Here is a 27,531-nt window from a genome sequence, read left to right on the forward strand (position 1 = left end):
CCATGCTCTAAAGACAAACTCTAACCTTAACCAACTCCGAAACAGCGCCTAAACTTAACCCTTCTAACCTTAACCAACTCCGAAACAATGCCTAACCTTAACCAACTCCGAAACAATGCCTAACCTTAACCAACTCCGAAACAATGCCTAACCTTAACCAACTCCGAAAACAATGCCTAAACTTAACCGGCGAAAGAATGCATGTTAAAAAAAAAAAATGAAGGGAATCAAACTTGTCACCAACGCACCGCAGGATCCACAGCAAGGCGGCGAACCAGTTGAGCTAGTCGTCGATGTTAAAAGAGGCGGAATTACGGCTGCATAATGCTGCCGCGGCATCGCTCCGCGGCAGACCTCCGCTCTGCCGCTTCGCTCAACCAATCAGAGAGGGGCTTCGCTCAACCAATCAGAGAGGGGTCTGCAGAAATAGAGTTCAACCAATCAGAGAGGGGTCTGCAGAAATGGAGCTACGAAATGTAGAGACGCCCACTGACACACACTGCCACTTTACTCTACTGCCGTTATTTAGTTTATTTATTTAGTGTACATCATATTAGTTTACTGCCATATCCATCATCTCACTGCCACTTTATTGCCATTATTGTATTATTATATTTTACTGCCATTATTTATTATTTATACTTACTATGTACCACTGCTGCTAAAAGTTTTGCACTAAGTTCTTGTTTTTCCTCTATATTTACATTCACATACATTCACTTTTTTTTAGCTACTGGGGGGGGGGGGGGGGGGGGGGGGTGGTGTACCGGTTACATGAACGGCTACTCGCATCTTATTTATTGTTATTATTCGTTTTCAATCCGTTTGGGATTGTTTTCCCCTTTTCAAATTTGGACCAAGCGTCATTGTCTCCGCCGAGCAGCGGAGATAACAGCAGCGCGTGGAACTGATCTGATCCGTAGCGCGCGCGTTTATCCCTTGCCTGGCTCGTCACAAACAGACCCTCCGCGAGGATGCGGTGTCACTCGCGGTCAGATACTAGTAGTAGTAACGTTACGCGACGTATAGAGGTTCTTCATAGAGGGGGGGGGGGGGGCGTTAGCGCGGATGACAACCAATCATGCGGGACATGGTCTCAATTTGCATGACGCGTGAAAAGAGACAGAAGTGCTGTACACTGGTCAGCGTGACGTCTGGTCAGCCAGGTGGGAGTTGAAACCCCGGCTCTCCCGCGCCGCGGGCGACATCGCCGACCGCTATACCAAGAGGTGAACTCACTTCTTGTTAATGGGTCTGGATGCCTCTGGGGAGTGAGTTTTACTTGCAGTACCGCTTAACGTCCACAGCCACTTCACTATACACAGTCCATCGTGACTAGGGATGGGGATTGATACGATTTCATCTATATGATTCCATTATTGATTCTGCTTATTGATCCGATTCTTTATCGATTCCCTTATCGATTCTGATACATTTCTAGTTTAAATAAATTAATTGGAAATGCAACAGAACTACCGTACTTTTCGGACTATAAGCCGCGGCTTTTTCCCCCATTTTTCGACCCTGCAGCTTATATAACGGTGCGGCTTATATGTGACTCGACGTGACCAAACCCGAAAATGTACAAATTTAAATATTGCTTTTTTTTACTACATTGAAATGTATTTATCTGTTCCCTTATTTGCTAAACTTAATACAACCTTGTAAATGAGTTAATTCTTGTTATTTGTCCGACAGTATTGTGTCCCAATGCTAATTACATATGGTAATTAAACATTAAAACACCTGCGGCTTATAGTCCAGTGCGGCTTATATATGTACACATCATTCAATTTAGCTGCTGCGGCTTATAGTCAGGTGCGGCTTATAGTGCGAAAAGTACGGTAAGCTGGTTAGAATAACAACATGCAACTTGGCATTTCTGATTGTCATTTATCATTTATTGTTGAGCCCCCATTTATCATTTATTGTTGAGCCCCCATGTCAGAAAAATACAAAAAACTGTAAAAAATAAATTGACTATACACTTAAATAAAATAATGTATTTGAGAACTAATTTAATCTATTGAACTGTAGTTTGCATTCAACAGGTCGTTATTGCAAAAGAGAATTTGTTAGCAATAATCTACCTGTATAAATAAAGGTTAAAAGTAAAAACATAACTGACACATTAAGTAACATCTGGAAAGCAATTCACCTACCGAAATTCCGAGGCTTCTACCTCCTCTGATGTCGTGCGCGCACACACACACACACACACACACACCCTGGTTTTCCTAGTAAAGGAATAAAATAGTCTGCTATGGCTGCATGCGTGGCGCTAACATTATTGCTTTTTAAATGCGCAACTGTCGGAAAAACATGGCATCGATAAGAGGAATCGATAGTCACGGAGGCATGCAATTCCAGGAATCGGACTGTGGATAGACACACGGTACCTCCGCTACATATGCAGTGTGGAGACACAGGTGATTTTTATATGCTTTGACAATCGTGAGCTGCAGGTATGGTTGGCAATGGCATGAAACGCTTTGAACCTCAGATAAGAAAAAGAAAGTCAAGGATAGACACATTTTCACAAGCACTATCCTCAAGAGTGGATAATTGGAAAACCTTTTGAAGCTAGAAAACTACCTGAATGGTTACCGTTATCCCCGTTGTTTACATGTGCAGGAAATAGGCTACAATAGCTTACAATACACATTTATTATTACACACATACATTTTTTATGACAAATTATACAAATGTTCAATGATGTGTGGTTTTTCCTCCCCCAAATACACAGAGCAGCTTTACTATAGGTATACATCAGTTGAATGTAGGGATGCACTGATGTGAAAATCTTGGCCGATATCATAACCAATATTAACATTTATGTTATGTCCGATAACCGATATTAACATTTCTGTTATGGCCTATAACCGATATTAACATTTCTGTTATGGCCTATAACCGATATTAACATTTATGTTATGACCTATAACCCATATTAACATTTATGTTATGTCCGATAACCTATATGAACGTTTCTGTTATGGCCTATAACTAGGGATGCTCGATATTGGCTTTTTTACCGATACCGATATTCCGATATTGTCCAACTCTTAATTTCCGATACCGATATCAACCGATATCAACCGATACCGATATATGCAGGGTTTCCCCGTCCAAAAAACTGAATAATTTCAGGTAACTAATAATTTCACTGGATATATATATAACAAATATTGTTATTGTTTTAAATTTTTTTTAAACCGATACCGATATTTTCCGATATCACATTTTACTGCCGATATCGGCCGATAATATCGGTCGGCCGATAATATCGGACATCCCTACCTATAACCGATATTAACATTTCTGTTATGGTAGATATTATAACCGATATTAACATAGCTGTTTTGGCCAATAACCAATATTACAGAGGTCACTACCACCAGCTGATATATGTTTGCAGATATATATATATCTGTCCAGTTTTACTCATCGGACCAATACCAATATATAGAAAATTCACATGGTGCATCCCTAATTTAATGTTCTCACTGTATCTTGATCACACTTCTTCCTCCAGAGATTATGTGGCCCGCATGGGGCTGGGGGTCATCCTCAACCTGACCCGAGAGCAGGAGGACGCCCAGCTGGCCCGCAGTGTCTCCGGCATCCTGGAGCACATGTTCAAACACACGGAGGAGACATCCGTCCAGCTCATCTCCAATGGCGCCCTGGACACTCTCCTCTTCTGGTGCCGCGGCACCGATCCCACCGTCCTGCGCCACTGTGCCGTGGCCCTGGCCAACTGCGCCATGTACGGAGGCCACCGCTGCCAGCGACTGATGATAGAGAAACAGGCCGCAGAGTGGCTCTTCCCACTTGCCTTCTCCAAAGAGGACGAGCTCATCCGCTTCTACGCGTGCCTGGCGGTCACCGTGTTGGCCGCTAACCGAGAGATTGAGAAAGAGGTGGTCAAGTCCGGGACACTGGAGCTGGTGGAGCCATTTATAGCGTCCATGGACCCGGACGAGTTCGCCCGGAGTCTGCTGGACAGTGCGGATAGCATGCAGGGGAGGACAGCCGCTGACCTGCAGCAACTCCTGCCATTGCTGGATGGAACACGGCTGGAGGGGAAGTGCATCGCTGCCTTCTACCTGTGTGTCGAGACCAGCATCAAGTCACGCCAACGCAACACCAAGGTGCTGCCACTGGTGCCCGACTAGTCCCTTTTGAAATGTTATGAAAACTCTAGGACAGCGTGTCCTAAAATTGCTTTGTTTCCGCTTTTACCATAAACATGCACCTCCTTTGCCAGTTGATTAAGATTTGACAAATCATGGCAGGTGGAAACAAAATGGAAAGATGACACCTGAGATTGTAGTGTTGAAAAGTTCCTGATTCTCATTCCTACCAAAATATTTCTTCACCTTCTCTAGTACAGTATGATGACTATCCGTCTGCAAGCTGGCCTAGCTTAGCACAAATGAATGGAAGCGGATATGGACCACTAGCCTAGCTGTTGGCCAAAAACCCCTCTCCCGGAGTTTTAAGCTAGGCTAGTGGTCCGTATCCACTTCCCTTCATTTGTGCTAAGCTTCTGAACGCACAGAGAGGCTTGTTGGCTTGTCCCTTTTAAAGTATTGTTAACTGGTGGCTTTACTGTGATTCTTTCAAAATATTGTGCAAAAGAAACAAATCATTTCTCATTTGTCCCCTGGCCAAGATATTCCAAGAAATCGGGGCGGTGCAGAGCCTAAAGAGAATCGTCATGTACTCCAGTAATGGGACAGCCTGTGCCCTTGCCAAGCGGGCACTGTCCATGATGGGCGAGGAAGTGCCAAGACGTATCCTGTCCACTGTGCCCAACTGGAAGAGTGGCGAGGTGCAGACATGGCTCCAGCAGGTTGGCTTTAGTGCTTACTGTGACCGCTTCCAGGTGTGTAAAAAAACACATGGGTTGTTACTTCTTTAGATTAGATTAAAATGTACTGTCATCGTACAGCACAAGTACAGTACAACAAAAATAAGTTGGCATCTGACCAGAGTGCAAGGTAACAGTAAAGTATGATGTATGTACAACAGTGTTACAGTATTATTATGTACAGTGATACAGGTATAATTACACTATGGTAGTAAGCCATACTGGTCAGTGGTATTGATTGATTGAAAACGTTATTAACAGATTGCAGAATGGGTACAGTACAGTACAGCTCAATACATACAATTGTTAAGGGGATGCAGACCAGAGAAAGACTTTTGTCTTGTTTACATCAGGGTTCCCCATTTTCAATTCATCATAACATATATGACATACACGACATACTGCTACATCTATACATTTATGACATACCAGATTTGCAAATACAGTACTGTTTGTGATACAAAAAGAGAGTCCAGAAAAGAGAGTATACATTTGATGTAGAAACTGTACATTGGAGGAGGTTGGGTAGGTGGGGTGGGGTTGGGTGGGTGGGGGGGGACTGTACATTGGAGGAGGTTGGGTAGGTGGGGTGGGGTTGGGTGGGTGGGGGGGGACTGTACATTGGAGGTGGTTGGGTGGGGTGGGGGGGTTGGGCAGGGGGTGGGTGGGGGACACTGTACACTGGAATATTGACAAAGCCATAATTGGTCATTTACTGTACATTGGAGGGGGTTGGGTTAGGACATTTGCAGGGGCCAGTTTCGAATTGCAGTCTCCCGTAGGTGTTCTTTGAGAATGTTTTTGAAAGTGGGTAGTGATTCACATTCCTTTACAGCTTTGGGTAGGGCGTTCCACATTGATGTGGCATAATTGCGAAACGTGTTTAGTCCCTCGTTTGAGCCGAATCTAGGTTTAACATGATTTGTGGAGCTCCCTCTGGTGTTGTGATCGTGGTATTCACTGACCTTTGGGAAGTATTTTGACATGTACATGGGTACCTTGGTCGTGTAGTGTATCTTGTAGACCAGGCCCATTGCAAGTTGCTGTACTCTGTCGTCTACTCTAAGCCATCCTAGGTTGTCAAAGTGGGCAGGGGTGAGGTGGGTTCTAGGAGTCAGGTCAAGCAGTAGTCTCTGACAAGTTTGTTTTGAGATGTTTGTAATTTTGTTTTTAGTGCCTTTGAGGTGCTTTGGTACCATGAGGTGCAAGCATAGTCGTAGTACCCTTGAATGAGTGCTCCTGCCAGAATCTTCAGGGTATTCTTGTTTACCAGAGAGGAGATCCGGTACAAGAATCGAGTTCGTTGGTTGACTTTTTTTTATTACATTGGATGACATTTTGTCACAGGAAAGATTAGCCTCTAGGATGGAACCCAGGTAGGTAATTTCATCTTTCCTTGTGACAATATTGTCACCCACTGTAACTGAGAAGCCGTCGGTCTTGCTGAGTTTGTTATTTGAACTGAAGAGAATGGACTCTGTTTTGCCCATGTGTAATGATAGTTTGTTATCGGCGAGCCATATGCAGATTTTGCCTAGTTCCGAGCTGAGGGTTTTTTCAACCTGTAACTTGTTCTTGTCAGAGACCAGCAGGGCTGAGTCGTCCGCAAACAGGAACAAGTTGCAGTCACAAGCTGACGACATGTAATTTGCATAAATTAGGAACCGTAGCGGTCCTAGTATGCTTCCTTGTGGAACACCACAGCTCACTGGGAGGGGGGGGGGGATAGGGTACTGTTTACCTCCACCATCTGTTCTCTCCCCTCCAGAACTTACCATAAATACATAATCGACATGACGTACATAAGATACCAGATATGACAAGAAAGGTAAACAAAAAAAATTCCCTAGTGAGAGAATGAAAACAAAGATTGGCTCTAGGGCTTTGTTATGTCTTCATACTAGAACTGGAGAATAGGCCAAATGTCATATCTCCTAACCTTGTTCGTTGTTAACACATCCCACGCCGGAAAAAAACTGCTTACGACGTGTTTCAAGTTCATGCGAATTCTGCCATTCCACGGCGTACGACGTTATTGAGATCATATTTAATTTTTTCGCCATGTTATTCATAATTCCCTCACGGAGCCTGGTCTGATGCAGTGGGAGCCTGCACAACTCTGCAACGCTTCAATACTGCCGCCTGGTGGATGATCGGCGAGTTGCAACCGGAAGTGGATCTCTGGAGATCTCCGGTGCATCTGGCAAATGCGTCCGGCACTCACATATTGTTGCGGGACTGTAGACACACGTCCTTGTGTAGCGATCGCTGCCATAACGCAATAATCTATATGATTTGGGCGTTTATTATGATTATACAAACCAGAAATGGATTTAGGAGATCGCCGTCAAATAAGTGGGATCTTTTTCCTCTAGTCTCATCGTCGAACGGTAAGAGGACGCTGACGTCATTTTTTTTTTGGCGTTTTATCGCTTTATTACTACTGGGCAGTCCAGTAGGGAGAGACAGAGGAGAAATGGGAGACAGAGTGGGGGGAAGACATTCGGGAAATAACGACGGATTCGGGAATCGAACCCGGGTCGCCCGTGGCGCTATGTGGTTCGCCACTGGGGCGCCCCTGACGTCATTTTCAGCTTGTTTGTTTATTATTATCCATGCAAACTGCTCTGATCAATATATCACCCATACTACATAAAGCATTTACTGACGATCACGGAATTATAAACTACCCCCCCCCCCCCGTTCATCCGCGCATGATGAGTCATAACGTTTAGGATGTACAGTTGAAATTTTTAATATAGCGTGTATCGCCAACAAACGGCATTTGATAATCTATATATGCGTTTATGCCTATATCTCACGTTCTAGGAATTACTGCAGAAAACGATAAAAACATATTTATATTCTAGACAGTATTTTCGTATGAATCTATGAATGAAAAAGTAAAACGTGCCTACATCCTGAACGATAGATAATCGATGTTGAATGGGCCATAGTAATGTCATTTTAGCAATACAATTTAAAAAGTTATAGCCCTGCAAAGAAGGTAAACATCTCCATAGGCTTAGACTGGTGGCAGTGATCAAACATTGATGGATATAAGCATGGCAGGGAATGTGTTAAGAGACATTGTTAAGACTGTCGTCCTAGTGTCTGAGTTGTATAGGCTGTAAGACATAGAATATGTATTTGAACACAGATCTATAGACATGATAATATTTTCCTGTTACACTATCTATCTATCCATCCATCCATCCATCCATCCATCCATCCATCTATCTATCCATCCATCTATCTATCACTCACATAGGAACTGCAGGTGGATGGGGACCTCCTACTGAACGTCACAGACCAGGATCTGAGCACTGACCTGGGCATTACAGCAGGCCTTACCCGCAAGAGGTGAGTGATTTGAGGAGTAACCGATTGTAGATAGCCTAGAAAACGGATTGTAATGGTTTGGTATGACGGGTAGAGGGTTGAGGTGGAAAATATCCTCTAGTCTACAGTCCAACGTTTCCTGTCCTCCAGGTTCCTGAGAGACCTGCGTGTGCTAAAGACGTACGCCAACTACTCCACGTGTGACCCCAACAACATGGCTGACTGGCTGGCAGACCTGGACCCGCGTTTTCGACAGTACACGTATGGCCTGGTTCAGTCAGGGGTGGATCGCAGTAATGTACAGCACCTAACGGACCACCAGCTCCAGCACGACTGCCACATAGACAACGGTGTCCACCGGGCCAAGATCCTGGCTCTCAACCACAGGCCCATCAAGCCTTGTCTCACGGACGCACAGCCTCCTGGACCAGACGTGTTCATCAGCTACCGCAGGACCACCGGCTCCCAGCTGGCCAGGTCAGAACCGAGGCAGGGTGAGGGGTTAGGGGTCAGAACCGAGGCAGGGTGAGGGGTTAGGGGTCAGAACCGAGGCAGGGTGAGGGGTTAGGGGTCAGAACCGAGGCAGGGTGAGGGGTTAGGGTTCAAAACTGAGGCGGGGTTAGGGGTCAGAACCGAGGCAGGGTGAGGGGTTAGGGGTCAGAACCGAGGCAGGGTGAGGGGTTAGGGGTCAGAACTGAGGCAGGGTTAGGGGTCAGAACCGAGGCAGGGTGAGGGGTTAGGGGTCAGAACTGAGGCAGGGTGAGGGGTTAAGGGTCAGAACTGAGGCAGGTGAGGGGTTAAGGGTCAGAACTGAGGCAGGGTGAGGGGTTAAGGGTCAGAACTGAGGCAGGGTGAGGGGTTAAGGGTCAGAACTGAGGCAGGGTGAGGGGTTAGGGGTCAGAACTGAGGCAGGGTGAGGGGTTAGGGGTCAGAACGGAGGCAGGGTGAGGGGTTAAGGGTCAGAACCGAGGCAGGGTGAGGGGTTAAGGGTCAGAACTGAGGCAGGGTGAGGGGTTAAGGGTCAGAACGGAGGCAGGGTGAGGGGTTAAGGGTCAGAACTGAGGCAGGGTGAGGGGTTAGGGGTCAGAACGGAGGCAGGGTGAGGGGTTAGGGGTCAGAACGGAGGCAGGGTGAGGGGTTAGGGGTCAGAACGGAGGCAGGGTGTGGGACCAATTCAATGTGTGAAGGAATTGTCAGAGCGGTTTGGTAGCAATAATGTGTTTAGGATAAACTGTAATGCTTGAAAATGTTTGCTACTAGTAACATTAGGTCTAACATCAGCAATTTCATACATATAGGCACAATAGATAAGAATAAACAATAAAAAAAAATCAGCTTGGCCGAAGTCGGCCTTCCTCCCACTTAACGCCCCTGCAAAAAGAAATATAACCCTCCCAAAAGAGATACAGATGGTAAAACAATTTAGATGTTTGGGAGTTGAGATATTCCCCACCATAAGCCAAACGGTGAAGCACAATTACATAAAAATCCAAAACAAAATCAAATACGACCTTGTCAGGTGGTCGAAACTTAAAAACTCAGTACAGGCACGTATATCAATAATCAAGATGGACGTCCTACCTAGAATCAACTTCTTCAGCTCAATGCTACCGTTACCCCCTCCAAAGGGTTACTGGAAAGAATTACACTCCTCCACATACAAATTTATTTGGAATAACAAACCACCACGTATAAAAAGATCCACCACACAGAGAAACAAAGCAGACGGAGGTATGGCATTTCCAGATTTCTACCACTACTTTAAGGCGTACACTTTAAGACCACTAACAACATGGTTTGATCCCCAAGCATTAGTATCCTGGAGAAATTTAGAAGAAAATATAGTAGCTCCACATAAGCTGAAGGGCATAGTATATACCAAATTACCAATTAAGCAATGCGAACGGAAATTTGGCCCCATAATCACTCATGCGATCCGGATATGGCGCGAAACACAAAAAAAATATTCTACCCTACATAAATGGCATAATCATACTCCCTTATTCAATAACAATGCACTCTGGATAGGAAAACAACCTATAAGATTCCCTAGATGGGAAAAGCAAGGCATACACTCATTAGGAGACGTCTTCAATAAAAGAGAGACATCAAGAGGTTTTGTTTCAGATTTTTATCATCAATTACTAACGTCCTCATATGAAACCCTCCACCTAGACTCCGTCTGGAGGAGGGATATACCAGACCTGGAAAGTGATTTTGATTGGCAAGAAGCCTGGGCAAATATTCGATTCACATCAAGGAACCCGGACCATCAACAAATCAATCTTAACTATATTCACAGGACATACTTGACTCCTAGAAGACTGAAAAAAATGGGTCTTATACAAGACTCCAAATGCTCCTTATGTACAAATGGGGACGAGGGGACATTTATGCACATGTACTGGGACTGCCCACCAGTTAAGATATTCTGGAAAGAGGTGACCCAGCAATTATCAAATCTCTTAACTTGGAATATACCTGTACACCCCTCTGTACTACTGCTGAATGATGTTTTTGAGTGTGCAGTACATCCACAGCTAAAGAGATTGGTTTTATCGGGTATCACAGTGGCTAAAAAGCTGATCGCATCACGATGGTTCCAACCGGAAAAAATTTGCCGAAAGGTCTGGATTATTACATATCTTGATGTGATCTATCAAGAAATATCTACAGCAAGAATTTTGGGTCTCAATGAATCCAAAACGACATTGTGGTTAGAAGTGGTGGAGAAAATAAAAGCTAGCATATAATGGTAATGTCTGGTTAGGAGCGAGGGAAAATGGATGGATTATCCAATGGGGGGTCCGGAAGGGGGGGGGGGGGGTACGAGCTGGAGCATATGTGTGTAGGTTTTTAGATAACAGGTATTAAGGGTATATCCTATATAAGACAATTAACTAAAATGTGATTTCATTGGATGTGCACTGACAACTAATGCTTGTATATCTTATCGTGTGTTGTCATGTTTGTTTATGTGTTTGTTTAAAAAATAATAAAAAAAGAAAATACAAAAAAAGAAAATCAGCTAAGACAGTATCCTGTACACAGTGGCCTGAGATCATACTTTTAAATGCAGCAAAAGAAGGAAGAAGCTTCAGAGTCAGTTGGATGGCATTCTAGATGTTGGAAGCATCAATGGAAAAAGCAGTTTTTTCTAGTTCAGAGCAAACTCGAGGAACCCTTAGAACCAACCAGTAATTTTGAACATGTAGAATAGGTTCCAAGATTCCATTCCAACAGTGTTGTGATTTAAGGGGGACGTTTACCAATAAGGGCTTTACAAATAAATATCCTAACAATGATGCCAGTTCTTGGTTTAGGTGTATAGGATGTATAGTTTGAATTGACCTGTCTCAAACCCCGCCCTCTTTTCTTGATCCTCCAATCACAACTGTCGCTTACCTCGGACAAACCAAGTTTGTCCGAGGTAAGCGACAGTTGTGATTGGAGGATCAAGAAAAGAGGGCGGGGTTTGAGACAGGTCAATTGCGGACACAGAGCATTTCTATGTAGTTTTAACAAGGCTGTCACCCGTAGAGAGGGAAGCCTGAGCAGGTGCACATGGCTCTTATGACCAGTGAGCTGCTTTCATTGGTTGTAACGGGAGAATTCTCTACATGGAGAACACACTCCATGTAGCTTCGCTGTAACAGTGATGAACAAACGCTATTTAACGGCAAAAGGAGAAGTTTAGTATTAGATGCTTTGCACTGTAATGGTAGACCAGGAGGGCTAAATGACGTTAGACATGGGGGAACCCATATTTGATACCACTGTTCGTTGTTTTGTTGTTGTGTGTCCTTTACCAAGACCTTGTTTCTTCCTGACTTTCTAAAGCCTTCTGAAGGTGCACCTGCAGGTGCGTGGGTTCAGCGTCTTCATCGATGTGGAGAAGCTGGAAGCTGGCAAGTTTGAGGACAAGCTGATTCAGAGTGTCCAACGAGCCCGTAACTTCATCCTGGTCCTGTCAGCCAACGCGCTGGACAAGTGCATGGGAGACACTGGTATGAAGGACTGGGTACACAAGGTCAGACTTGTCAATCTTTATACATTATAGGCCTGCATTTATTATTATTGCATGTTGTGTGTTTCCTAGTCTATGTCCTATTTTAATTTTTTTTTACATGTTTTGGCCTTAAATAGTTTAAAAAAATATCAGTAATTTCTGAAAATAAGTTACAAAAGTAAAAAAAAGTATGCGTTTTGGAAAATAGCTCTTTATTTGATTATCATAAAAAAGTGTTTTCTATACAGAGATATCGACATCGGTAAATATCGGTATCGGCCAGAACAGCAATATTAATATCGGTTATCGGTATCGGCCACAATTTTCACATCAGTGCATCACTAAAAACAAGTCATTTGAATAATAGAAGCCTACTGTTGCTGGAACAATTCATTACGCACGTATACAGTACGTGTGTGTGTGCGCTCCTTATGCATCCTGATGCAGGCAGCTAATAAGCTATAGATTTATATGGAATTTGTTAAACTTATCCTTTGTGTCTGTTGTCATTTGTGTGTGTTCAACTCGTGAACAGTAAGATGTGCAGTGGAATGTTTCTCCACTGGCTCTTACAATGTGCACACTAAGCAATGTAAGAAATAAATTGGGTTTAGTTCTTATTTATTCACTGTAATTTGCAGTGTGTGTAATGCTCACGATGCCTCGTTCAGTCATGACTATAAATGTCAAACGTAATTTTTTTTTTTTTTGTATCCACTTTTTCTCCCATTTTCTATATTTTCTCCCATCCCAATTTTGTATCATCCAATTCAACCCTCCCCTGTCACGGACGCTGTTTCTTGCCTCCCACAAGCCGGCTGCAATGTGGACTAAGTCATACATAGCACAAGTCCCCTCCGGTACTTGAGGTAACAGCAGTCGCATCTTTTCACCTGCGCAGCTCGATCTCTCAGTGGCGAGGAGTAACGCGTGGGAGGCTCACGCTGCCCCCGACACTTCCTGATTCTACTGCGCAGGCGCACCAACCAACCTGTAGGAGTCGCTGTCCACAACACCCGATCCCCACCCTTCAGTTTCCCTCCCCGTAATACGGCCAATGTATATTACTGTGGACGACCAGCTAAACTGAAAGCAAATGTGGAGCGCTGGGCTCGTTAGTCTCCAGCATTTCGTGGCGAGTGCCTTGCCCACTACGCCACGTAGCCGCCCTATCAAACGTAATTGTTAATGATACAAATATTGTCATTTATTATTATTATAATTATTTTAATCCGTGAACGCAATCACCAATGATTTCTCCCAAATGAAGCCCGTAAGAACACGGGAGCACACCAGTCTGTCCGATTTACAACTGCCTTTTCGAGTTCGTAAATCCTGTTCATATCTACGAACGAATCTCCAAAAATAAACGATTTCATAATGCCAAAATCTACCTGCTTTTCACACAATATAACAACACAAGTCCTCTGTAGCTTTTCACACAATATAACAAGTCATCTGTAGCTAGTTTGCACACAATATAACAACACAAGTCCTCTGTAGCTGTTCACACAATATAACACAAGTCATCTGTAGCTTTTCACACAATATAACAACACAAGTCCTCTGTAGCTTTTCACACAATATAACAAGTCCTCTGTAGCTTTTCACACAATATAACATGAGTCCTCTGTAGCTTTTCACAATATAACAGCACATTTTGTGGTAGATCAGATCAGATTCTTGCAAGTGTAATGAAAATATTCATACTTTTATATGTTTTGATTTGTGTTTTGATAGTAGCATTTGGTGCAAAATTGTTTCAGGACTTGGGATTCAAAAGATCAGATACACAGGTGAAATCTGGATCCTGTGCATCTCTATATAAAGAAAACACATATTCCAGTTGCTGATTTTCCTTTCTATAATCAAATCCCCTCTGTTCCCATGTGTTTTAAACATGTGTTATTCTGTGATTGAATGGGATTCTCCTAAATGTTGCAGGAGATAGTCACAGCCTTGGGTGGTAAGAAGAACATAGTACCTGTCACTGATAACTTCCTGTGGCCTGACCCCCTGTCTCTGCCAGAAGACATGAGGCCCATCCTCAACTTCAACGGCATCAAGTGAGTTTCTGACAACAGACACTAAATAAAACACTGCGTCACACTCATCTGTAAGTCTGGCTACATTGATCCCTTGTGTCCGTCTGTCTACGTTTTTTAATTATGTTTCAATGAGCAGTGTCTGTTCATTGGACAGGGCTGATGATGAGTCCGTCTCTGCCAGATTTGTGTCTGTTTCGATGGAAAGAAAAGTTCAGAGAGGATGAACTTGGAGCTGACGGATACGCTACCATCCAAGTTCAAGTTCAAGTTCTTTAATAGTTGTCATACAGAAGTACAGAATACTTTCATACAAAATGCTTCTTACTGTTACGCTCCAGAGACTGTGCTAGACAAGATAGTATCAAATAACATAATAACATAATATAGCATGAATTTAGAAGAAGAAAATGAGGTCACAGTGTTCGGTATAGACATATGTACAATGTTCTGAGTTACCATATAATATACAATACACAATACTATGCAGTGTACTAATGTACAGTACTATCTAGTGCAAAGCAGAAATGGGATGAGGTACAATTTTAGGTACAATTTACAGTAAGGTGTACGAGGAAAGCTGTTGTTTCTGCATATGCACAATTACGTTAGGTCGTAATTTTAAAACAAACCAATGGACAGTAACGCTTTCTATCTGTTTTATCTCCATTCTGTGATGCATCAATGTTGCTGGGCACTAATATGAGACATAGCTGTTGGCTTCAACACAATATGTGTGTCTGAGGATTTGATTGGCCTGTACATAAACATGTTGAAACTATGATTATCACAAACTATATTTCTATTCTTATGTCCGTCCGTCCCCAAGAGTGGCTCCTGTTAGGCTATTAGGACTGTGCCTTCATGGCAATACAGACATTGTGAATTATGACAGTTGTGTGGCTCATTATCCACAATGTTTATAATTCATTACATGCACGATGAGTAATATAATACATTATGATCTTCTCCTGCAACTACAAAGCATTGTGATCAGTAATCATTATGAAAAAGTATTAAGTATTGCTATAAAACATAAGGTCCAGCTTTACTTATAATTAGGGATGTCCGATATTATCGGCCGATATCGGCATTAAAATGTGATATCGGTCGATATCGGTATCGGAAATTAAGAGTTGGACAATATCGGTATCGGTAAAAAAGCCAATATCGAGCATCCCTACTTATAATGCATTATGATATAATGTAAGTTTGAATAATCTTTGACACAGGCTTCATTCAAAGTGATACCTGCAGAATACTGGAGAAACAGGCTTCATACAAAGTGATACCTGCAGCATACTGGAGAAACAGGCTTCATTCAAAGTGATACCTGCAGCATACTGGAGAAACAGGCTTCATTCAAAGTGATACCTGCAGAATACTGGAGAAACAGGCTTCATTCAAAGTGATACCTGCAGAATACTGGAGAAACAGGCTTCATACAAAGTGATACCTGCAGCATACTGGAAACACAGACTTCATACAAAGTCATACCTGCAGCATACTGGAGAAACAGGCTTCATTCAAAGTGATACATGCAGCATACTGGAGAAACAGGCTTCATTCAAAGTGATACATGCAGCATACTGGAAACACAGACTTCATACAAAGTCACACCTGCAGCATACTGGAAACACAGGCTTCATACAAAGTGATACCTGCAGCATACTGGAAACACAGACTTCATACAAAGTCATACCGCCACCACAGTGGCCATGTTACCAGCTTATCCTCTCTAAAAGCCAGAGAACTCGCTGGTGCTCTATGAATAATTAATTAATAAAATGTAGAGATTTGTTTTAGCGGATGAAATGATCTGTAAAGATGCTTTTACAGGCCATTTAGCTTGCTTGTAAATAATGCACATCTTGACATGCATGTGTTCCTCTCTTGACAAAGGTGGTCCCATGAGTACCAGGAAGCCACCATTGAGAAGATCCTGCGCTTCCTGAAGGGCTACCCCAGCCAGGAGCAGCCCGACGCCCCAAACGGCTCCAAAGGCCAAATAGAGAAAGCTAAATAAAGGAGAGTTTGACTTCAGACTGCCAATGATGCCAAATACAGCACTCTGTCCTCACTACTACGCCCCATTACATGTCAACATGTTTCCTTTCAAGAGTGTGTCCAAGATTAGACATTTGGAAAAATTAACACCTGCTCTTTCAAAATGATTGTTGGCATGAAAATACAACTCAATATGGATTATTATTGTTAATTCCATGGCCTGGGTGAATACTCTTGTCCGGCAGGTGTGTGTTAAAACAGTTTAATGCACACGTAGTTCGGTACAAGATTAACCACCTAAATTCACCCAACCTATAACCCATAGCTGACTTGCTAGCCAGACATCTCATGTTCCCTAAATCAACAACTATTTTTGTTTCACGTAAAATATGCATGGTGGTTGTATCACTGTCAGTCGACTCGTAGCCTCAAGTACAGTCATTGTTGCAAGTTGAATGGCATTACATGGAGAGAGAAATCCTTGCACAAATATATGTAACTTAGTAGCCTAGTTTATTAGTCGCCTGTCTAAAGAGTGTTAATATACAATAGTATATTAGACTACCTCTGGTATAGTGTCTCTGAGGCAAGGTTTACAACAATGTTGCTGACCAGGTAGGATGTGCTACATCTCGCTACATTCAGCCGACATTAAACACCATGAATTGTTTCGCACTGCTGTGTTACGCACGTATAGTTATTCTGCAATTATGCACCCAGTATTATTCTTTTGGGAGATTATTCTTTTTCCAAGATAAGAGCTAGCAAAGCAGATTGGTATGTGGAGAGGCACTTTATGCCTGGATTTACACAAACCCTTCATATCATGGGACATCCCGTCCTCTTAATTCAACTTGCAACAATGACTGTACTTGAGGCTACAATTGACCACACACATTTGACGTGAAAGAAAAGTTGATTTGGGGACAATGAGATGTCTGGCTAGCAAGCCAGTCTTTTTGTCAAACATACTGTCAGATCATATTCGATGTTTGTTAACCACAGGCAAAGTTATTGACAAAAGCTTACTAGCATAAAGTTTTCTGGGTCATTGTCACTGGCATCAGTCAAGTGACAGGTGGTTGTCAAACAGTTGCTAAGGTAACGCAGAGGTACTATAATGAAAGTCAGCAGTGAGCAAAGCATAAATAAAATGTCTTAAAATGTTCATGTTGAAAATATAAATAAATGGCCCATATTTTTTATCTTTGACAAGTGGCCATGGTATAAGCGGAATAATCAACTTGTAAGTGTGTATTAAATGGTATTAAGGCACACCTACTCTTTGATTATTCCTTACGTAATGCACATTGTACATTACTAAGCCTAACACTTCACAAAATGGATATATAGAATGAAACGTGTTCATTTGTTTAGATATGTATGCTAAAAACAAGGCTACTCGCACTAAGACATAATACAAATCTAACTATGAACGATGGCTGATTTCAGCTTGTACATAATAAGCCCTAAATGTTTAACTCTAGTACCTTCATACTGTATGCATTAGCAGGTATAGGCCTACTGTCTGTTTCTCAGGAAATTAACAGCGATATGTCAGCCGTGGCTGGGATTGGCACCCAGCAAATACAATAGGAGGAATCTCTGAAGCACTCATTTGCATTGCTGTCTCCATACGCTATGTAGTAGCTCTGAGTAACCTATTGTTTTATTTGCCCTGTCTTTAATATTTTAGAAACATTCTGTATTGTATATTATTAAGTGTACAATATTTCTTCATTTCTCATGGTGTTTTTAGCCGGATCGTCTAGGACTGGGTGATAAATTCAATATAATTTGATAATATCGGGATGTCATGATGATATGTTGTCTAAATTGATCATAACAATCACATTAACTCAAATGTCTCACAAAATCTGATCTGGAATTTTTGTTAACATTATCATGCACTTCAATGAGATTAACATCAGCTAGATTACATAACCTGTGATTTCACATACATGAGCAGATATTGTGATATGTATCAATAGAGGAAAAAGTCATGATTATTATGATATTAATTTATTCCGTATATCATCCATGTGTTTTGTTGATAATTTTGAGATTGAGAGAAAATGTTGGTCATCTGTCACGGTCATTGAAATATATCTGAAGTCTTAGAGAGCTTGTAATTTATTCATGGTTTTTGCTTCATTTTGATATTACATTGCCTCAAGGGATATTTCAGCTTTTTACTGCAGTCAATGATTAAAAACAGAGTGGTAATAAATAGCAATATATCACATCAAATCACAGAACATTACAAATCACATTACTGTTCTATTGTGGCTCAAGTATTGTGATAATTAATGTATTGGGAGCTCGCTGGTGATTCCCATGCTACTTTCAAATGCCTTTAACCTAACAAACCAAGGGTCATAGAGTGCACCCAAGTAAGCTTGAGACAATGAAAAATACCTGTGCAGTATCAAAAGCCTCTCCGAAGTCAAAACTGATCAAAACATGTTCTCTAGTTCCACAAAGATACACAGTAGAACAGAATTGATCTGAACCTCAGAATTCCAAATGGACCAGTTCAACAAACTGGTCTGATATTATGTTTGTTTGCTATTGCATATACACACTATGAATTGAAAATGGGGGACCCTGATGTAAACAAGACAAACGTCTTTCTCTGGTCTGCATCCCCTTAACAATAGTATGTATTGAGCCGTACTGTATTGTACCCATTCTGTAATCTGTTAAATAAAGTTTTCATTCATTCACATTATATCATATATAAACACATCTGCCAAATACCATATTGCACTTGGAAACAACGTTGCAGTGTAAGAAAGCAATATGTGCGTTTTCATGCACATTTCAATAAAGCATATATTTCAGTCTAATAAGCAGCCTCTACGCGCCAGGGGTTCTGATAAACGAGGTTATATTGTAAATCAACTTTAACCAGAAGGTGCTCTTCTCATTCCCTCTGTCATGTTATGTAGTGCAATGGTTCTTAAAGCGGGGTCCAGGGACCACCAGTGGTTCTTTGGGTGGGGGGGAGAAGTAGTTTAATTCAGGGGTTAGTACAGTGAGACTAATATAGACTCAGTAGACTAAGATAAGAGTGACCATACTGCCCCCTCATCTGTTAAATGTATTATAGAAAGGTATGGAATTCTGGATTAATCATATGTAACAAAAAATACCTTCACAGATGGGGGTCTCTGGGATCAAATCTTGTGGAATGGGGGTCATTGACCAATTATGTATCCATTTGAGGGTCCTTGACATGAAAAGGTTTGAGAACCAGTGATGTTGTTTGCGTTCACATGCTGTAGCTCCATTAGCGTAGGTTAAGCCGCTGTGAGGATGTCGAGGTGTGGTTTTATTACCTCTGCCACACGCTGGGTGATTTACTAGTAATTGCTTAGCGGCTTGACAGCAATAGCTCGTTTCAGCGATTGTATTTGAAAGTAACGGCTTAGCAAAAGGAAAAACTTAGCAAAGCTACAATGAGGATCCAAGAATCACAGTACAGTAGCAAAGACATGTCTGTGGCTTCAATGACATGGTTATTTCACAACGTTGTACTCTGTAAAACACATACAAACTAAATGGCATAACCGCTTTACAGATATAGTAGGTGTATTCTTGGCTGTTTGATCTTGCCTTAACACTGTTTGCCTGCAGTGCTTATACTGTACCTCCTATAACAACACTGTCAATGTGGAATTAGGTTTTGTTTCTTCAAGTGTTTAGTACAATAACCCCCCTCAGTGTCACAGGCATACATGTTGTCCTCCCTCGAGTAAAAACAATAAACGTGTTATCCAAAAATAAATAGTAAAGTGCAGTAATTTGAACTTCTGGTTTCTTTATTTCAGATCCCCATTAGTCACTGCCTCAGCAGCGACTATTCTTCCTGGGGTCTGGATACAACCCAGTCTGGTTATTCTTTCCAATCGCATGGTTTTAAAAATACTAATTGCTGTGGGGCACTCTGGACTGTGGTCCATGTATGAAAAGTGCTATATAGACAAGTTATTCATATTTATTATTATATTGTAAAAGATTATGCATTGAAATATCTAAGTCTCGATGACATTGGAAATTAGGGTGACCTCAATTGTCCTTTCAAGAATAAATAAAGGTTTGATTTCAGTCCCCAACACAAAATGTATAAATGAAATGACCACTTATTGAAATCTTTATTCCAATAACATGTTCATTGAAACTAGTTGTGACTTATAAATATACCTCCTAGCATTGGCATAGCCTTTGTTTTTACAAAGAATAACTCATCTTATTACAAAGAATAACCCATCTTGTTCAAGTATTAAAGACATTATCAGTCAGTACCACTATTTAATACTGTATAATAGCATCACCATAAAGCATTGCTTTTGGTCACATGACTTAAACCAACAGGAGTGTGTCTCTCAAGTGGCACAGAATAGAAACACCACTTAACCCATCATCACCTCCCCCTTTGAGAGCACTTCTGGTTCCCTCTTCCCCTCCCTGTACGATTGCGGCCTGACCTTTGTGTTACTAGTGCCCGTGTCCTTGCGCTGTGGGGCTATCCAGTGTTATCTGTTGTAGAGAGAAAGACACTAGGGAGGACAGAGTGTGAGCCATCTGCTCTTATGGAAGGGATGGCGAGGTTACAGTGATGTACTGTAACTGTAATATCTCTGACCACAGAGCATTTTAGTCTCAAGATTCAAGAGTTTTATTCATCACATATACATACCAGGGCATACAGTGAAATGCGGTTGGCCATGCCCACTTCGATTGTGCAATAATAAAAGGATAACTAGAATAGACATGTTAATAAATCGCTGTATTAATTTAAGGATGACTACACTTTTTTACGAATAGACTACATTTCCAGTCACCTTCAAGTATGAACAACTAACCGCTAGCTAGGTTATCTTATTTTCAGTTGGCAATACACAACAGAACGCTAGGCTCCACTAGAGCATGGCAGTTGGCTAGCTACCTAGCTATGGCGTATGTGACACTGCAAAATGGGTGCAGGTTTTAGTTTGTATTTAAACTATACTTGGATATTGAATAATGTGTTTCTTGGAAATGCATAAAAAAACAATGTTAATCTTTTTGTCTCATCATCACAACAGTTTTAAGTAGCTATAGTCATTAATGCTGAGGATTTGAGCAGATAAATAATAGTCTCCATAGTAAATGAGGAAGCAGAACGATAATAGCTGTTTTTCCAATCATTTTACTTTTCTCCAACAGTGTATACAACTCGAAATGTGTCTAGGGGCAATGTGAGTGAAAATGAACATCAATTGTTCAACCAAAACCCATGTGTAATCCAACAAGCAATAATACATTTTCTTAAATGAATGGTTCAATCTGTAATTTCATTAGTGTTAATTATCTACAGTAACTACATGACATTGCATTTACCATTATGCTTTAATCAAATTACTGTCCCTGCTAATTGCTGTAATTACTGCTGTCGAGGGAGTTAAGAAAATGGATCCAGAACCCCTGAAAACTGCAACACATGCAGCAAGACTGTACTGGAGATTAACAAAACAAATGCATACATGCTTCCTGGAGAAAGAGAGGCAGCGCTCAGACATGCTGAAGAGAAAGAGGATGTGGCTAGGTCTATATCTATGTACAGTATATAGTTCTATATCTAGGTCGATAGGTCTATATCTAGGTATATTATCTATGTACAGTATATAGTTCTAGATCTAAGTCTATATCTAGTTCCACATCTAACCATAAAGGAAGAAATCTGTCTGTGTGTGTCTGTCTGTCCTGTTTCTCGAGAACTGTTCATCTGATCGGCTTCACCCTCCGTGGGAGTATTACTGATTGAGAACCGAGGGGAGTGCATTGTCAAATTTGGTGGCATTTGGCCAAATGGTGGGACTATAGTGCGTGTTGGGTCTTTTGCATTTCTCAAGAACAGTTACATCCTATCAGAAATCAGGTGGCACTGGGCTGTTGACCTGGATGTACATTAGTCAAGAGGACATTAACGCTGGTAATTGCCATAACATATAATGTGTTACTAGTATACCCACATTTAGCCATTTCAGCCCTTGTTTCTCATTCCAAGATGGAGGAGGGTTAATTCACAGGGTTACTTCCTGGTTCTTTGGTGTGAGTGGTGGACAAATGTCACCTCTGTATTAGCTAATAAAAGTCAGCTGCCCCATCACTGTTGGTTGGTGAAAGGTTGGTCCCAGAGTCATAGAAACATATAGGATGGCAGGAGAGGGTGTGATTCAACAGTTTACAGCACTATTAAAGCGGAATGGAATCACCATTATTCAGTTGTGATATCTCTAGAAAGAAAAAAACATAAAACTCAAGCTAAAAAGATATAACACTATATCTAGTATAATTACCTACTAGAGGTCTGCAATTTATTTTTACCTAAAGTGACACAAAATAAAATCACATTTGGGCCTGGGTCACTATAAACCGTTGATCGTAAAATTAGGAAGAAGAGTCAATTTGTGGCCTAAGATGCAACAGGTACCACTTTAGCAAACTGAAAGTTTGCCTATTACAATTGCATGGATGAAGATGAGACATTAACCGAATTCCCAACTGGTCATTAAAGAACCCAGGGCGTCTATTGTGAATAACCTCTTAAGCCCTAGTCATATTTTCAGAAAAGTACATACCTTAAGTAAAATGGAAGAGTTCTCCACTTCTACAAGGTCCATTGTAGAAATATTGTGTCTGTTACTATGCTTGAGTAAATTGTAATGAACCAAAAAGGAGAATATAAATTATTATAAATTTCTTCTCCATCTTTGACGGTGAACAACACCATGCTAACATTGACCAAGAGTGAAAAATGTAATCATTCAGCACAGGGCTTGACATTAACTTTTTGGCTCACGAGCCACTGTGGCTAGTGGTTTTCCAAAGTCACTAGCCACTCAGCATTTTCAAAAATCCCTGCGCTCGCGCCCCTACCAAAAAAGTAATAAATATAGGTATTTATATTTCCACGATTTTGCGCGAGCTCCCACGTACGCGCCCGTATTCCGATCCCCGTCAAAATATTCACGGGGTAGATCTTGGTCAGTTCTACAACTTCCAAATGCCCTTCCATCAGCAAAAACGTCGGGAAAAAGGAATGATTTGGGTGATTTTGCGCAAGCTACGACGTAAGATTTCTCCCGGGGGTAGAACTCGGTGGATTATGCCCCCCTGCTGCGATATTAATTGAGGGGCGGATTCGGGTGATGAGGAAATGAAAAAAGGTCACCCGCCAAAGTGGCTGGTAAGAGTGACGGAGTTACACGCCACTGCCGAATTCTACCCGCATTTGGCGGGTGTCAAGCCCCAATGCAGCACCTTCTTGAGATCAAATGTACAAAAAATCTAAGCAAATGAACAAAGGGCAGATGATTTACAGGGTTTTTTGTAGATACAGTACTGAATTTTGCCATCCGGACACATGCAATTTGAAATATGAATATAGAATATAAGGCATATAAATGACCTTATTATGGCCATGTCATTCATCTATCGATTGGCCCAAATCTCCTCTTTCCAATGGCAGAGTTAAATCTGGATTTAGTCCCACCAGGCTCCCGTTACAGGGCAGCAAAGACCGTGAATGAAATCTACTGTAAGTAGATTTACAGTACGTTTTTTTCCTAGACGTTCACAGAAAGGTAAAGAAACAATATACGTTGTATTTTATGGCAATAATGTTGAGGTTTGTTCGACTCGTGACATATAAGCGTGAATAATCACATCATTAGGTGGCTTCTTCGTTCCGAAGGTTGCCTATCACTCTCCAACCCATTCTGTCCCCACTTCTTCTCTCCAACTCCGTGACTCCGCCTCTCACTCCGCTCCAATCACAGATGTCGTCTACCCAGCCTCTTCTTGGTCTTCCACTTCCTCTCTTTCCATCCACCTTCCCCATCACCACCTTCTTGAACATCTCCCCGCTGGATCCTCTCAGAACATGCCTGCACAACTCCATCTTTCTCTTTTTCAACCTCTCTAGCAGCTGTCCTCCTTGCATATCCGCTCTTCTCAGTACCTCCTCATTCTTGATCTTATCTTAAGACGCACAGCATCTTCCTCAGCGTCCACATTTCAAAAGAGTCTATCATCCTCTTTGCCTCTTCATTCAGCGTCCATGCTTCTGCTCCGTATGAAAAGACTGACATAACATACGTTTCCCATGAAATGTGGAAAAGTGGACTAAGCCGAGCGAACGCCTGGGAGAAATACGCGACAGGCTGACAGACATCTATTAACTTCCTAAAGACCATTGCTGCCTCAGGGCAGCGCAAACACTAATAAAGACCGTTAACCACTGTTTGCCATTGGTGTCATTAATAACCATGCTGGAATATGACTGCTTTTTCTTCGTTTCGTTCGATTAATACCCAGGGATTAAAGTTCTCCGTCAATTTCATTCCAAAAATCGCGACGGATTTTCCGAAAATTTTCTACCTGCATATGATTTGTAGAGGCATACAATCTATTTTGATGTCGGTATTAGGTAGCCTATATAAACAATAATACGAGAGCATATACAAGAACCTTTCTATTCACATAACTGCATTTGTGATGGAGCTTTGACAGCTACATGGGTGGTACAGACAGTAACAGTCTATTGCTCGATCCATCTCCAATATCACGATGGACCGTGCCATGTAGCCTATGTATAGCCTGCCTATGTGATCAATAAAAACGCGAACTTGAATCCCATCATCATATTTATATGTTGTGTCTGTCCACTATGTTTGTTACTTTGTTATTTCCCCCCGTATCTATCTATGTAAAGCAACATTGGGTCTCTTGAAAGGCGCTATATAAAATGAAGCTATTATTATTATTATTATTATTATTATTATTATTATTATTATTATTATTATTATTATTATTATTATTATTATTATTATTATTATCACGTCTGTGTGGGAGCTCACAAATAGACTGTCTTTTAGTCTCAGTGAAGTTTCAACGGAGGTCATCTATTCTAACCAACAAATTGAAGTAGAAAGCATTTCGTTGTGACCAATCTTATTTGGAAACATGACACACAAAATAATAGTATTTCGCTTTTTATTTTAAACAATATTTAATCACGTTTGGAGGTGGGTGTTCTGCGTCTGCCCCCCCCCGTGCCAAACAAGCAGGCCAACCTCTTGTTCGCGCGTGAGCCCGTTATAATTACACTACTGTCGCTATTTTACAATGAACTATAATGAATTACGGTTCATACAGAACACGCGCCAGTGTTGGAAGTAATGCATGGAAGCTTATTTCCGCGTCTGCAGTCTCCATATTCTACCGCTGGGCGCCATATACGCACAAAGTCAAGCACACGTTCAAAGTCCCACACTTTGCTTAGAAATGATCGTACGCACATATCTGTGCGTACGCAACATTGATAAATGAGGGCCCAGGATGGGGGAAGGGGGTTGTTAACAAAAGGTCATAAAAGGAATCTTCCACAATATCTGGCTGATATCAATTACCCCTGCCCATTTTGACAATCTAGGATGGCTTAGAGTAGACGATAGAGTACAGCAACTTGCAATGGGCCTGGTCTACAAGATACACTACTAAAATACCCATGTACCTGTCAAAATACTTCCCAAAGGTCAGTGAAGTCCACGACCACAACACCAGAGGGAGTTCCACAAATCACGTTCAACCCAGATTCGGCTCAAACAAGGGACTAAACACGTTTTGCAATTACATTTAGTCATTTAGCTGACACTTTTATCCAAAGCGACTTACAAGTTCTGTACGACAAGTCATCAGGAAGGGTACAACCCTAAGTTGTACTTCATCCCATTTCTGCATTGTACTGTATATTATGTATATTGAACACTTTTGTTTACACTTGTTTACATACCTTTGCCTTTCTATTTTATACTTATCTATTTTTAGCTCTAAGATCTAGCACTCTCAGGAGCAAAACAGAAAAAAGCATTTCATATAAAAGTATTCTGTATTTTTGTATGACAACTAATAAATAAACTTGAACTTGAACTCTATCAGCTGAGTAACAATGTTCATCAAAGTGTTGAGTGTATTAGGACAAGTGCATGACAGTAAGGTTAGTTAGGGTTAGAATTTTTTTCTTCATTTCAGATAATGGTTGAAGAAGTGCGTCTTTAGTCGACGGCGAAAGATTGGACGGGTTTCGGCTGTCCTAACTGTGGTGGGCAGTTCGTTCCACCATTGTGGGGCAAGGACTGAGAATAGTCGGCTTCTCCTTGATGACCCTCCCGGAGCTTGGATAGGAGTGGGTCTGAGACGGCCAGAGCGTAGGGGTCTTGAGGGTGTGTAGTTAGAGACCATTGACCGGAGGTAGGCAGGAGCGGTTCCCTTTGCCGCACGGTATGCCAAGTCGAGGGCCTTGAAGCGGATTCGTGCGGCAATGGGGAGCCAGTGTAGGTCCCTAGGAAGTGGGGTGACATGGGCTGACTTCGGTAGGTTTGAGATCAGGCGGGCCGCTGCGTTCTGAATGAGCTGACGAGGCTTGGTGGCAGTGGACAGAAGGCCAGCAAGCAGTGCGTTGCAGCCGCATGAGTTAGTGAGAAGGATATGAAGGAATGGTCAGATACATGCAGGGGAGTTACCGTGGTGTTAATGATGCTGGAGTTGAAATATGAGATCCAAGGAGTTGCCTGCTTTGCGAGTGGGAGGCATGACAGTGGGAGTCAGGTCAAAGGATTGTAGGAGGGAGACCACTGTCCAACTGAGATGAGTCAGGCAGGTTGAAGTCGCCCATTAATGCCACAATAATGTGGAACTGCCTACCCACAGCCGTAAAGGAACGTGAATCCCTACCCTCCTTCAAAACCACTCTCAAAGAGGACCTACAGGTGGCTGCAATTAGAAACTGGCCCCGGTAAATGTCAAACGCCCCCAGAAGTCCTTGGTTCCATGTTGTTTGGACATGGCAGACATACAGTGTCTTGGGTGTCAGGAGGTTATGGATTCTTCTCTGTTCCCTCTCCTCTTGTCTTGACACTCCAGGCTCCTACACAGACAATAGAACATGTCAAATGGGATCACTATTATGTTGTATGGTGGACCCTGGCTTTCTACCAGCATGGGTACTGGAAACTATTTTAAAAGGGACACTTTAGATTTTTAAATGTTGGTTATTTAAAAAGCCTGTTTTTGCACTGATAAAAACAAAACACTGGGTGATGACAACCTGCCTCAGAAAATGTTTCCACCGCCTGGCCACATCCTAACAGATACAGATATTGATATGATCTGTATGAATACAAATAATTTCTATGATAACATT

General features: G+C 41.9%; 2 protein-coding genes across 2 annotated transcripts in view; one reads left to right on the plus strand and one right to left on the minus strand.

Moving 5' to 3' along the window:
* The window catches only part of sarm1 (sterile alpha and TIR motif containing 1), a 20,124-nt gene extending 1,755 nt beyond the window's left edge, over window positions 1-18,369 (plus strand). The window contains exons 2-8 of the mRNA XM_084312662.1: window positions 3,537-4,155; window positions 4,680-4,892; window positions 8,149-8,240; window positions 8,370-8,696; window positions 12,060-12,249; window positions 14,173-14,294; window positions 16,176-18,369. Coding sequence (XP_084168788.1) covers window positions 3,537-4,155; window positions 4,680-4,892; window positions 8,149-8,240; window positions 8,370-8,696; window positions 12,060-12,249; window positions 14,173-14,294; window positions 16,176-16,299 — 1,687 coding nt within the window. The 3' untranslated portion in view covers window positions 16,300-18,369. The remainder of the gene's footprint in view (window positions 1-3,536; window positions 4,156-4,679; window positions 4,893-8,148; window positions 8,241-8,369; window positions 8,697-12,059; window positions 12,250-14,172; window positions 14,295-16,175) is intronic.
* A 2,706-nt stretch (window positions 18,370-21,075) lies between these two features.
* slc46a1 (solute carrier family 46 member 1) overlaps window positions 21,076-27,531 on the minus strand; it is a 78,537-nt gene continuing 72,081 nt past the window's right edge. The window contains exon 6 of the mRNA XM_084327832.1: window positions 21,076-27,255. Within this exon, the coding sequence (XP_084183958.1) occupies window positions 27,198-27,255 (58 nt within the window). The 3' untranslated portion in view covers window positions 21,076-27,197. The remainder of the gene's footprint in view (window positions 27,256-27,531) is intronic.

This window comes from Notolepis coatsorum, assembly GCF_963971535.1.
Source record: "Notolepis coatsorum genome assembly, chromosome: 1".
Taxonomy (NCBI): Eukaryota; Metazoa; Chordata; class Actinopteri; order Aulopiformes; family Paralepididae; genus Notolepis; species Notolepis coatsorum.